The sequence below is a fragment of the Plectrocnemia conspersa genome, unplaced genomic scaffold, assembly GCF_051122295.1.
Source record: "Plectrocnemia conspersa isolate PC_06_02 unplaced genomic scaffold, ASM5112229v1 ptg000009l, whole genome shotgun sequence".
Classification (NCBI taxonomy): domain Eukaryota; kingdom Metazoa; phylum Arthropoda; class Insecta; order Trichoptera; family Polycentropodidae; genus Plectrocnemia; species Plectrocnemia conspersa.
Window position 1 is genome coordinate 26,541,620 of NW_028277173.1, and position 14,709 is coordinate 26,556,328.

The 14,709-nt window shown below is 33.1% G+C and overlaps 1 protein-coding gene across 5 annotated transcripts in view; it reads right to left on the reverse strand.

The window, feature by feature from the left end:
- The window catches only part of Mhcl (Myosin heavy chain-like), a 168,539-nt gene that overhangs the window by 50,621 nt on the left and 103,209 nt on the right, over positions 1–14,709 (reverse strand). For all 5 annotated transcript variants that reach the window (XR_015810565.1, XM_088191291.1, XM_088191288.1 and 2 more), the window contains 14 exons: positions 13,661–13,879; positions 10,413–10,592; positions 9,938–10,347; positions 9,662–9,864; positions 9,418–9,586; positions 9,232–9,351; positions 8,944–9,170; positions 8,747–8,870; positions 6,209–6,368; positions 6,037–6,137; positions 5,868–5,977; positions 5,607–5,806; positions 5,458–5,543; positions 5,237–5,393 (listed from right to left, as the gene is read on the reverse strand). Coding sequence is in view for 4 of the 5 variants with exons in the window: in XM_088191291.1 (XP_088047417.1) it covers positions 5,237–5,393; positions 5,458–5,543; positions 5,607–5,806; positions 5,868–5,977; positions 6,037–6,137; positions 6,209–6,368; positions 8,747–8,870; positions 8,944–9,170; positions 9,232–9,351; positions 9,418–9,586; positions 9,662–9,864; positions 9,938–10,347; positions 10,413–10,592; positions 13,661–13,879 (2,466 nt within the window). In the remaining variant the exon portion in view is untranslated. The remainder of the gene's footprint in view (positions 1–5,236; positions 5,394–5,457; positions 5,544–5,606; positions 5,807–5,867; positions 5,978–6,036; positions 6,138–6,208; positions 6,369–8,746; positions 8,871–8,943; positions 9,171–9,231; positions 9,352–9,417; positions 9,587–9,661; positions 9,865–9,937; positions 10,348–10,412; positions 10,593–13,660; positions 13,880–14,709) is intronic.

The following is a 14,709-nucleotide window of genomic DNA, read 5'->3' on the forward strand; positions in this document are numbered from 1 at the left end:
CTACCATCGCGAATCGATAGTTTTTTTTTGTTAAAATGGATGCCCCGAATGTTTATGAACCGAAAAAACACGCGTTGACACAACGACAGGCAAAGCGCGATTAATCATCCAAATTTACCAATACAAAAGAACGACATTAATTTCCGAATAACCTATCTATTAACTATTTGACTGCAAAGTCACATATTTTATCTACAAAATATGTGATCGACTTGTTGGCTAGGCCTGATCTAGTGTCACATTCTTTATACAAACAACGAATGGGAGAGAAGGCCAATTAAGAAGCAATCGCATTATGGTTTAGCTCCGCCTACGATCATCTCTCCAATGTGTCTAGTTATTAGCGTTCGTTTGATAATCACAAAGGATATATACAGTATAGCTTACTTAGCATTATTACATAAAATTGTAAAAAATACTTTTTATTATTTTATGTAAACTGTTTTAATCTTGTTATGTACATTTTTAAAAATCGTAAAAGTGTTATCTATCATGGTCGTTAAAAATTAAGATTGCTTAATTTGTTTTGTAGTAAATGTCACTAAATGGTTATTATAAATGTATATGCGCATTTTTCATACCAGTCTTAGTAAACAATTACTTTTACTCAAATAGTAACGATTTTTTTGTGAAAATCAACATAAATTGTAATCGATCGTTTGAACACCTAAGTGAGAGAATCTTGGAAGAATACATTAGATTGGACTCATGAGAATAACGATACTTGGGCGCTATCTGATGCCATTAGCCCGTCCTAACTGCTTCGTGATCTGCAGGAAAAACACTCGTTAAGATCGATAACTCGTGTCTGCGTAAATTGACGTCTGACGCACGACGCCAGTTTTTCGGTGCCAAAACATAATTTGTAGCTCGGAATTGCGTCTTTTCATCCCAGGCGACTTGTGCTACGCCTCACGCTTCTGCGCGATGCACTTCTGTGCTAATTTCCCAAACGAGATTTTGCGAAGGAAAGTGTGCCTCCGTAGAAAGCTCCGTTCACTCTCCTTCTGATTTATGAAACGCTATTTGTTCAACGTATGCACCTCGAGGACATATTCTGCATTCAGCATTATCTCGACAGAGATCTAAATCTAGGAAAATATGTATCATCTGAAAGATATAACGATGACATGACAAAGGTACTGAAATTTCTCGATAATAGAACTCAAGTGACTATAGTACTGTAGGTCAACAATGCTGGGGCGATTATGGTGTTTTGCATTTTCTAGTGCGACTTCGCGTGCCTGGGGCTATTTGCATGCAACACGTGACTGGACACAGTGACAGGTGATGGTCAAGTGTTCTTGGGTATTTTAGAAATCGCAATCGCTAAACGAGGGCGTTTGTTTTGGAATACCGATCAGGACGAAAGTTATGGTGATATCATATACGATATACGCGTAATAGATTCCAATATGTACTGATCGTTCGAGTTGCGAAAATTTGAAAGTGAGGTGTTACAGGTGTGGAAAGATAGAAGAAAGTCTATATAAAATTGGTTTTATGACGAGTTTGATAGACGAAAGTCGGATATAAGCAAATCGATCGTGTGCTAAATATTAATGTTAATGAGGTATTGTATTATCGTAAAGATAAACCAAGATAAGATATTATACGTCGTAAAAATAGTAACGCGTAGTATTTCTGACGTTTTATTATATTTGAATTAAGATTTAGTACAACTAGTTTAATTGCTCAAAAGCTAACATGTTTTTGATAAATTTTCATAGTTATACGATCACTTTTTTAGTTTACAGAGCACTAAATTTCAAAGCAGGGTTAGTTCTCATGTGATATAAGTCACATTAGTCAAAACATGCTCCGTTGCGAATTGAAAGAATCTAAAACCGGTCCTTTTGTTCTAGGAACAAGGGCACTGGTACTGTGGAAGATCGCGTTTTAAGGTCAAATACAAGCTCTAACATTATAACTAGTGCTTCTTCTCGAGAAATTTTATAAAGATTTTTTTATTATATAGAATTAAATTTGTACAAATATTTTTAAAAGGTTTACAACCACTGCCCTTTTTTATAACGCTGCATAAGTAAAGGTGGGTTCATGCCTAATAAGCATACTTCTTGGAAGGTTTTAATAGAAGTCTGGGAATGACAAAAAAATGTTTACAAATTTTTAACACTCGAACTCGCCATATTTATGCTTAAGTAATAAATGAAGACACTCAGCTAAGAAACTATCCGAAGGTGTTTGTACCACATGTTTTAAAATATGCATGCTTTCTCGGAAGATCGAAAGTATTTGAATGACCAACAATTTTTTTACGATTTTCTATTACTTTAACCGGCCGGCGGTTTTATCTTTACGTTGGTGATCTAAGAACCCGATCCGATAAGAAGAAATTATGCATGTGATTTAGAGCTATTTTTATTTTTCGATATTCCAAAAAAAATATATTGTTTTTTAACGTAACAACAGCTGTTATTGACAATTGTCTCATGATTATTATTGACAGGCGAAGGGGCCTGATGTTAAAACAATTGGATAATATCAATTCTGAGCTAAGCTCTAAATTTCAACGGGTAATTTAAGAGAAATTATATAATCAAAGAAACTAGACATCGATGTCATTAATTAAATATTTGCAAAATCCAGAATCTTTCACCAATCAAAAAAGAATGACTTCTGCAGTTATTCTATAAAAGCAGAAATATCTAAAATGGGTAAAGAAACTATTCGCAGATTATTTAATGGCTTGTCGAATTCTAAGGACCCTCGCGATTCCATTAAAACGTTAGAATCCATTAAAGAAATTGAGAATTTTTTCATTTATAAAAAATTCTCAAGAATTATCGAGAAATTTAAGAAGTGACGACGATGATTATCATTTCTTCAGAAGTGAAAATCATCGAGAAATCAGAATAATTTAACTAATGGGCGCTAATGAAAGTATACGTTGCTTTTAAATGTCTATGAAACGCAATTTGACAGTTGCGAAACGTTCATTTGCTGTTCAAACCCAAACCTAACCTAATGAATGTTGTAGAATTATTATTAAGTGTAGTCCAAAATACAAACAAACCTAACTCATCTCTCAGAGGAAAATAATCGGAAGAATAAGTACAGACAGACTTCGCATCTCACATATTGCTCCATAATTTGACTGCATTTCATATTTTAAAAATATCATAGCTATCCTTACCGATATTACTATGGACTTATAATATAAGAAAGCTGATCAAAGTATATTCAAACAGAATTTTGTTCAATAGGAGAGCGCAAAAACAATTATCACTTCTCAGAAGGCAAAAATTCACGTCAAAAGCAATAAAATCGTGTCGGCGCCGTCGCAGTGGGAACGCTCGGTAACGAGCGTTCCCACTGCGACGGCGACGGCACGATTTTATTGCTTTTGATGTGGATTTTTGCCTTCTGAGAAGTGATAATTGTTTTTTGCGCTCTCCTATTGGGCAAAATTCAGTTTTGATGTGCTTTATTCGATCTTCACTTATTGTAAATCGTAATATTGTACAAAAATCTTGATATGAACGCTAGATAACTGAGCGTTTCTTGCACTTTTGAGTTATTTGAAAAGCGAATTCGAGAATTTTCATTTCTCGAGAAATGAAAATCATCGAGAAATCAGAATGAACTGTAACAATAAATGCATTTGTTTGTGTATGCTGGGCGGTTCGACTCGAGAGCTGAGAACCATTTTTAAGCTAGTTAAAATTCCAGTTAATAATAACGATCCGGTTAAAGCGAGAGTTCACATACGGAGCAAGTTGTCCAAGGCACTTTCCGACGGATGGATTGATGATCACTTTCACCCTACGAAAAGAAATTTCGCCGATGATGATGCAACAGCGGCCGTTTTGCATCATTATCATCGAAAGTCGTTTTTCACTCCCGCATATGTATAACATATATGTTTGTGCTCGACTTGCATTATTAAAACTGTTAACGCGCAAAAAAATATACCGCATAGGCGCTGGTAATTGGGCTAAAGATTAAACCTTCACGTGTGGCATTAGAAATGTGGGCAAATTCTATGGAATACCATGAAAACTGCGTTATGCGAATCCACTTTCATAAATAATTACGATTGGAGAACAATCCAATAAATTGTCAACCACCTTAAAGTGCACCAATTATTGATAATTGTTATTGGTGAAAGCTGTTGTAAAAGTATTTCAAAATTGCAACTCAAACTTAATTATGGTGTATATACTGTGTATCGATAGTGTAATTTAAATTAATGTTTCTAAAAAAATGTAACTATTATCTATAATAATAATTTTAATTAAATTGTTAATTGATCTTAATATCTATGATACATACATATATACAAAAACTGTATTAAGATTTTTAATCTACGCTTATAATTAGTATTGTTTTCTATGTAGTATTTTTTTTGGAGTATAGTTTTAAGTATCGAAGTCGTAGATTTATCACTTTTTTGTTATATTAATTAATTATTTTGTTATATTATCTAATTTTTTATCAATAATAAAAAATGTGCATTTTGTGAAATTAAATTTTTACTAACATTGTTTTATTAACCTTTAGAAGTCCAAAGGGATGTATGTATGTCATGCCCAAAATGGTTTTACTATTACCGTCCAAATGAATATATGTCAAATTTTTTGAAGCCACATTAAGTGACTTGATGATAAAATCTCCCATATTTTATTTCATTAGTTACTCAGAGATACTTCTATCAATATATTACGGTAAAAAGATTTAATTCCTAACCATTTTAAATAGAATTGTTAAATTAATAAAATTCATCATAAAATCCATCGATGGATTTTGGAAATAATTTTTCGACCGTCTGTATCAGACGCTCAAAACCTAGACAAGCAAATTGTTAGCCAAGGTTCTCAATCTAAAATATTTGATTTTACATTTACGTATACATTTGTTTCAAATAAATTAAATTACTGTTTTTAATTCAACTCAATACTTTGGAGCATTAAATTCAGAATAGTGAAGTTGATGTTGACGAATCAATTGTCATATATTTATAATTTTGTTAAAAAGATCCATTGCATAGCCTTTCAAAAAAACAATTTTCATAAACGCTCCATGTTCTCATGGTGCGATTTTACATTCTTAGAAAGTAAGATACTTAAATTACCATATACATTTTTCTCACATTCCAATTTCAAAAAACACAGTTCGTACCAACAGATTGAGCTTTTTCGTAAAGAAACTTTCTCTCAACCATCAGAGATAAGCAACAGTAGGAATATATTGAAGAAGACAAATAAGGACTTACTTGACTGAGGCCGAGTCTGTACAGAGATGGATCCAAATCTATAACGCGTAACATGTCTTCAACCAAACGCCTCTGATCGACCAACGGAAGAGACGAAGGCACCGGTGGCGGTGGAGCCATATCGCTTCCGTGCTCAGGAGCAGATAGTAATCGGAATCTATAAAAATAAAATAAAATACAATAAGACCTATGCCACAAATTTCATTAAAACACATTCATACCTTCGAGCAAATTCTGCGAATTGAAGAGTATCTGGAAAACCTTGCTTATGCATGCGCGCCGCTTCCAGCATTTGGAATCCTCGGAACTATTATTCAAAAATATTATTATTTGATACTACAAATATATTTGTTATTATATTTATATTAACCTGAGATCGTAGCAATGGTATATCTATGGGTTGTTCGATGTTATTCGTCAGATGATGGGGTGAAGCTGGATTATGAGAAGATCTACGAGCTAAAGCACAGCATATGAATCGGACGCGAGCTCGTCTCAGCGAACTCAAAATTGTTTCCACTCCGGCTTGCATTACTCCAACGAACGATCGACGATTCATCACAACTGCACCTATAACATATATCATGTAAAATACAAGTACAATATAAAAAACGTATAAATTGAAACATACCAGTTGTAAGCGTTCTTCGAATACTTGAAGCTCTTCGTAAACTCGCTTGAGCGTCCGGACCAGCTCCACTGAGCCCACGGCTCCATACGAAGAGACGAGATATTTCATCACTGAAATTATTTTAGAAAGATTATTATGTAAATATTTTTTAATAAATTATGATAATTACCTTGAGCTTTCTTGGAGCAATCCGATTGCGTTCCTCGATACTGGTATTTCTCTACTGGCTTTCAACCAACCGCCTGCATTGTATAGCACCGGAAAAGTTCCCTGTAAGTCGTAAAATATTAATTAAATTAATACATTTTAAATAAAAATGGGAATAGTAGTTCAATACATACCTGCATGTGATGAAGAACAAAATGTAAAGGTTGAGGAGCTCGTCTAAACAATTGATACTGCGATTGACTTGTTTGTGAGCCAGAGCCCCAAACTGATACAGCTCTTTCTAAAAAGCTCGTATCGGATGCCCCTGGATGCATCGACTCTTCATCCAATAACCTATAAATATTAAAACAATTACGTTAATCATAATATTCAACTATGAAAAAATTGGCTATTATGTTATACATAATCAATATATATAAAAATATATTTATACCTATGTGAAAATGTATACAATCAAAAAAGTAAAAATATTTTATTAATAGATTTAGCCAAGTTTTAAACCATTAATAAATTCATTATAAAATATTATTAAATTCAGCACATTAGGCAATGAAAACTTTTTAAATTACATCGGTCATGGACTGATAATTACTGTAAATGGTGCCTAAATAATAATTCTTTGCATGTCTATCTTATTACCGGCAATTGTCACAGGGTATAGTTTTCCAGGATGCAATGTTTTTTAACTACTCGCAAGACACGGATATGTATTTAAACTTTCCAAAATCACCAACGTATTACCCTACTAATTTAATTTTAGTAATTTTAGATATTGCGTCAGTAACACAATGCATCCAGACTCTGTCCTCGGATAAGCTTCCTGTGTTTTTTACACTGGAGGGTGAGGCTGAGGTTATCCATAAAATTGTCTTTTTTTTATTATAAAAAAGCCGATTGGAAGGGTTTCAAGAGTATTGTCGAGTCCCGTATATTGGTTAGCCGTTAGAACTATGCCCCAATAGACACTAAAACTATCGACGATGGTAGTAATTACTTAACAACCTTAATCGAACAAGCTAAAATATCACCAGTCATTAATACAAAATCTTGCTAAGGATCCTACAAATCTGATTAGTTATCGCCCCATCAGTTTATTACCGTCATTTAGTAAAATATTTGAAAAAATAATCCTTGTGTTTATAAAAGCAATAGCGAATAGTTTAGTTTCTGCGAAAATCACTCGACAACATATCAACTTAGTAGTTTAACGGAGCAAAGTATGTGTCTTTTAATATTAGAGATAGATAAAGCTTTTGACACAGTATGTAATGACGGTTTGATTCATAAACTATACAAAAACAAAACCCTTGACTACCTGATACACTTAATACGCACCATATCTGAAAAGTAGAAGCTATGTTATTTCACTAAGTAATGAACAGTCGATCCTGCGTAAAATTCCAGCTGGCGTTCTTCAGAGTAGTTTGCTTGGGTCGTTTCCCTTTATCTTGTATATGAACAATATCGCAAAAATATTTGCATTTATCTATGTACACTGACGACACAGCTATTTTAACTTATGCTTATGGTCTTAAACCAATCGTGAATAAATTACAAAAATCTTTTAAAATCTCAAATAAATATTTTGAGAGGTGGAAAATGAAAATCATTCGAATTAAAACAGAAGCAATTATTTTCACAAAATGTAGACAAGCTCTGCCACTACCTCTCCTAAATGAAGAGGGAAATAACGTAAAATTGAAAACCAGCGTTAAATACTTGGGCTAGACTCCAAACTTAAATTTAATAAATATATTTAGGAACTTCGCTCTAAAAGGCTTGCCACCATTGCGACCCTAAGACCGATATTTAAGAGAAAAAACGTAATGACTATTAAAAACAAAATTTTAATCTATAAGAAATTAATTAGACCCATTTTAACATGTGCCTTCCTGATGTGGAGTAACACCTGTAATACTATTTTTTTCTAAATTAAAAGTCATTTAAAACAAAGCTATAAAAATAATATATAATACACCTTTTTATACTAATCTTAAAAATTACATATTAGCTTTCAAATAACAACAATTAAATAACACTGCCAGAAAATATTTTAAAAATATCTCGCGAAACCAAACTAATCCACTAATTTCCTGTATTTGTGACTAGGATGAAAACAACATTAAATTTAAATACAAGCACAAGATGCCAAAACACATATTGCTTAATCACGAAAGACAACATATCAATACTTCCAGTTCTCCAATGAAATGTTCACAAATTATTACTTAATTTAAAGTTTCCCGTATTTTTTTCTTACACTTTAATAGTAAAAGGTTATAAAATTTTTTCACTTAAATTATAACCACAAACGTTTTATCTTATATTCTTATTTTTTAACAAAATATAACTAATAACAAATTGTATACATGAAATGGTAATAAAGCAGTAACATGTATATTATATATATATATATATATATATATATATATATATATATATATATATATATATATATATATATATATATATATATATATATATATATATATATATATATATATATATATATATATATATATATATATAATTAAAAATATGTATATTATTGAAATTAACGTAGTTAAAAAAAATAACGACTTTTGATATCAATAAAACAAAACAAATCAATTACTTCTTAGAATGTCATGACAACAACATAAATAAGATTTATCTATACATTAAACAACACAATGAACTTATTATATAATATAAATAAAAATGATAATTACCAAAATAATCCTTTACGGTCAACATCCCTCAAGTCTAACTGAGACGTACGGACAACTGCATTTTGAGCGGCACGATCCAACAAATCGACCATTGGTCCGGGGTTCATCACTTCGGCTATCCAATCTAAATTTAAATATAAGCAATCAATAATATCACTCTCATAATGAATTATTAATAAATATATACAATACAATACCTTCTTCAGAATCTGAATCGGGAGCTAAATTAACACCCTCTTGTCTACACACAGCTCTCGGCGCTAAAACGGCTCGTTCATGAGCCAGCAACTGCAACCTTTCATGCAAATAATTCACAGCTAATTCGGGTAAACCGGCTGCTGCAGATCCTCCCGTACCGCCCAACATTCCAGGCGGATCCACCAATAGCAACGAACTTACAGTGCGGGATCCGGTAGTGAGACATCTGTTAAACAAATATATAATTAAAAAACACATTTTATCATCTACTAAAATAAATAGTTTACCTGTTTATAAGAGCAATCACACAATTGAACACTTCCATGTACAATCCTGAAATTAAGCCTTCTAGCGCTTCTTGGCCTGTTATATCACGTTCAGACGTTCGATCAGTCGGTGAAGGCGTCCTGAAAAACATGTATGAAAAAATGTATCAAATCACAATTATAACTTACTCTAATAGTCCTTATTACCTGAAAGCCGCTCTGGGTTGAGTGGGAGTGCTGAGGCCACCGCTAGTCACCGAACTGAAAACTGCACGAGCTAGTTCTTCACTGCAACAACCTAATAATTGTGCGGCTCTACCTGCCGCCGCAGGTTCTTGAAAATGATAACGAGTACTTCCTCCTCCTGCGCCGCCCACTGTTGAAAGTTATATCGGTAATTATCATTATGCATCAACCACTCAATTATAGTACCATAAAATAGAGCACAAACCTTTAGCGGCACCAGCGCCACACAAGTGCCAAATAGCAGCCAAGACTCTCCAAATACATAATTGCTCTTGTTCCGAAATAGATAAATCTTTGAAAGCTCCTGTAACTCTAGCAAATGCACTTGACTCTTCACCGGAAGTAATGCCACCTTGACCTTCCAATAACAATGTACGTCTGAGTTGTCCTTCGCAACCATAAATCAACCTGTAATACAAATTTTGATAGTCTTAATCATAATCATTATTTAGAGTTTTAGATTCTTATCTAAGCTTAATACCAATTGAATATATCAAAGGTTCCTTCAAGACGATGCGAGTTCGGAATCCGCGTCATATCCAACATGTGTCCTTGCAGTGACGCCGAAGCCAACATTCCCATATGATCGTAATGCAGTGATAACAGTTGTACGCATCTGGAACCGCGGGCCGATCCAAAAGCACCGAACGCTGTTAGCGCCGCCGCGATCTTCGGGGTCCAAGGACTAGGACTAGCGGTGGCCCCGGCCGATGCGGCTAAATACAGAGCGGTTCTCCTCAAAGCCAGTGACTTTCCTGCTCTAGTGCGACCCGTGAACACCAAAGCTTGATCTCGCCTTGTCGTCAGAGTGGCATGATGAGCGGCTTGCGCCCAAGCGAACAGATGAGGAGGAGTGTCTTCTGTCTTGCAACCCTTGAACATAGCCACCACCTGAAAGATACAATTAAATATTATGATTCAATGTATATTTATATTAAAAAAATTTAAAAACTTACCTTATCAGAGTAAATGTTCAACGGCGCCACGGGATTGATCAATAAAAGGAGACTATGACCGGCTGATGTGTGCACCAGATGACTCCCGTAACGTTGACGCAAGGTGTGAAGTGCTGAACTTTCATTTATATATCGCAAGACGGCCAAGTCTTCTACTTGATCGAACTTGGGAGGGTTCGCCTGTAATTTGCATCAAATCATAATTAATAACGTACATGAGTTCTTGCATCATTGAGACACTCCTATTTGTGCAATGTCTTTGCTTAAGCAAAATTTACTCAAGAATAAAAGGTAATCTACTATATAATAAAATTAGTATGTTAGAGTAAAATACTATTTTGATCATAATATGAATGATGAAATTAAATAAATAAAATATAATTATTATAACATTTTTCATTACATAAATTATAAAATCGAATAAAAATCGTAAACACCTGGGAAAATCTGACTAGCTTCTAGTAGGTAATGAACTAAGTTGTATCAATGAATAACTCAATATAAATAATTCAAAAGCACTAAAATAAAGTTTAATCTTGTATCAAAACGTTCCAAAATAAGTTTAATCAAATCATCATCTAAAAAATTTAGAATGTTTTTTTATGCAGTAATTTTGGCCCATTCCTCGATACTTCTAATGGCCGTTCTCTCGTGATTAAAAATTCGTAATTGCCACTTTAGTAAGGCTCGGTGCGTAATTGCTTACTCTTCCAAGTATAATAGTAACAGATGTTTAGTGTTTTACGAAATTTTAAGTTATCTTACAATATTATATAACATTGTTCAATACAGTCTTTTCTGCAATTATATATTTGATTAATAGTTATTAAGCTCCCATATCCAGGAAGTCTAAAATATTATATTTTTAATGTTTTCCTTGTTTTATTTCGTGTGTTCCTTTAATTATTTTAGTGCTCTAAAAAATAGTGTTAATTTTCAACACTAAATTTGATAAAGCTAAATCTGTTTTTTTTCTTTCAATTTCACGATATGCTAACAGGAGCACATTTGAAGTGTGTAATTAAATTATTTTGGATCTTCCTCGAAACTAATAATGGCCGGTATTTTGGGTTTACGTATTCGTTGCGATTTCAGTGGTAATTGGTACATTGAAAATGATCAATGCGTAATTGCTTACTCTTTTACATAAGTATAGAACAGTAATGCTATACTCAATATTACGTGAAACATTGTCTGATTTTGAAGTATTTGGGTGTCCATACTTTTTACCGTGTCTGTTTCATTGTGTACATCGTACCGTGAAAACTTTTTACCGCGCGACTTTCTTATTGTGGGTAGTTTTTACCGTGCAACCATTTTATTGTGAGACTTTTTACCGTATTACGCGGAGGTTAAAAAATATCTAAATAGCCGAAGTACAATTGTAAACATAGTGAACAAAAGGGGCTAAAATCTTTCGCTTATATTTAAATGTAAATAGCACGTTTTTGCATCGTGTTTCATATTGCGAATTATTTTTATGGAATGATGGGTGTTTTCGAAGAGAAGTGAGAATTGATAACTCAAACCTAAGATGACATGTTGTTGAAATATAAGAAATTTTGCTTGATATAGTTTTAATAATTTTAATTACTAAAAAATATAATTAATTTTAAAAATGAAAGAAGATGGGAATACTAGACTAATATAAATAATAATAGGTAAAAATTTAAATAATATCAGAAATAAAAATAGGTTAGTAAAAATATTCCAATTATTTTATATAAAAAATAAATAAAACACGAATATAAAATATCAATAATACTAAAATAATAAAAAAAACAAGTCAATATCTATTATTTATTTATTTTATTAAAAAACAACAGGAAATATTGCCTATACGGTAAAAAAAAACACGAGAAAAATGTCGCACGGTAAAAAAATCTCCACGGTAAGATGTACACGGTGAAACGTACACGGTAAAATAGCCGTGAATCCAATATTTGGTGAATTATTTATTGACTTAATCTATTTGTAGCTTTTAACTCACAACCGATAAAACCAAAAGAGCATTTTTATTTAAAAAATCTAGTTTAATGAATGTGGACCACGTAGAAGAAGTTTTCTCACATTATTATTCAAATATTAATCTGATTCTATAAAACAGTCTATTTTCCTAATTGCTTTAGAAATGATTTAAGTATATCTTCAAAAATAATTCTACGTACTTTCATCTAGATCTATCACCACTAGATTCCACCACGGATTCATCACATTTCGACCGCATTTAAATTAAGCTGTATCCATAAACAATCCTACTTGTTTGCCTTTTTAATGTATTTTTAATCTTCTGAGTTTAAAAAAATTGAAAGCAGTCCATTATAGCAGTCATTGATTGCTATACTGGACGAACTTCAGAAAAATATGCGACGCACACCTGTTTTTGAGATAAGCGTTAAACAATAATAAGGAATGAGTTTTTCCAGCATTTTGTTTCGTTCAACGAACGAATTCTCCGAATTTCGGTCATAGTGGATACAGCAGAAAAACATTTTATTCGCAAATGGTTTTCGAAGACGTAAGGCCATATTTATATTGAGAAGAAGCGTCTTATGTCTTGCATTTCGAAACAAAATAAGGCGCATAAAGGACCATGGATATTATAACGCCACTAGTAACTCGGATATATTGAGAGAAAAGACGACTACCCGTGTTGCTCAAGTATACAAATTATTTATTAGGATTTTTTCAATGTTCATTCGAAATAGTATCAACAAATATTTTACGAATATTCGATTCAGAACCCTAGATATGACTATTTACAGTGGATATTTTAAGATTACATATTTTATTTTAAGTCAAAATTGAGTCGAAAAAATTACATAAGATTTTCAAAAATATATAGGAACGTGCACACATGTGAATGGCCGATGTGGTAATTTTCTGTATATAACGCAATTCTAGATACCAGTAAGAACGAATGAGATGTATGTATATACTATTTGGGAGATATATTGATGTTAAACTAACTAAATTCAGTTTTGACAACATTTAAACACATAATAAATATCAAAAAAATACTATATGTAATTAAAATTAGTATGCTATAAAACATACATATGTTATACTTTTCCTTATAAGAAAAACGTAAAAAAAATGCCAAAAGTAATGGCTTCCATGTAATGAACTCATTAACTCGATGGTCAACTACAACTAGTATCATGACTTGCTAGTATACCTATCCTAGTTTCAATGCTCATATAATATGAATAACAAATAATATACAAATATATATTTTGTAGACTCACCTTTTCCAAATCGTCGTCGTCCACATCCAGCGTCTCTTTGGTGATGAGCTGCACCCTCGATCTCGGTAACGGTCCATTGATAGTAGGGGATGTCGGTTCGGCTCCATGCAGCTTCCTGGCGGCCGTGAACCCTCCTCTGTGACACACCCAAACCCTCTCGCCTCTCTTCTCCTCGTCGCTGTCCCAATTCTTGTCCGAGTCTTCGTCATCAGATTTGACCTGAAAGAGCAAAGGAGACTAATTAGGGACGAATCGCAGACACGGACGCAGATGTAATCTAACGACACGACCGTTAGTGCCGCATACGTTCTAATTATTGTCAAACGGACAACACCTTCGTGTGGCGTATCACCGGTGGCGATCTTAACCTTTTCAGTGTCAATAGACCCTCGAGGCGGCGATTAGTCAACTAACGAACCGAAAAAATGGATTTGGAGTTACGCAAATCGAGACACATGGTGGATGACATACATACGCGCTAGAGAAAAACAAATAAAAAGGCACGTGCGAACGATGTTTTCTATCTATAAGCATCTGTGTAAAATACATACTTAAAGAATGTGTTAATTTTTTCATTTATTAAACAATAACTTGCTACATCAATAAATCGCTGTTAATGAAATAAGAAAAAATGGCAACAGCGATCGCTATTTAATTCTCTTACGAAATTCTGATGTAAATTATAAGCAGCATTGTATATAAATACAGGTGCCCAAAACACGTATTCTCATATGAAATACATACCATAAGTGGCTCATAATTACACTTTGTTTAATAGCAGAGTATTCTGGATAAGTGGAAATAGACTACTAGGAAAGCATGGAACATAAGCAAAATGGCTATTACCGTCGTTCCATAATCATAGGATAAATTTATGCAGCAACCAGTGGTTTGCAACTTTCCACGGAATTCAAAACCCTCACTGATGATATTATGTGAGTGGGTCAACAATGGCATTTAGATATCATCAAAACGACAATGTGTTAGCTAAACAAAACATTTTACATAGGTAGAACACCTAGAATTACACAATAGCCACGCATATTTAG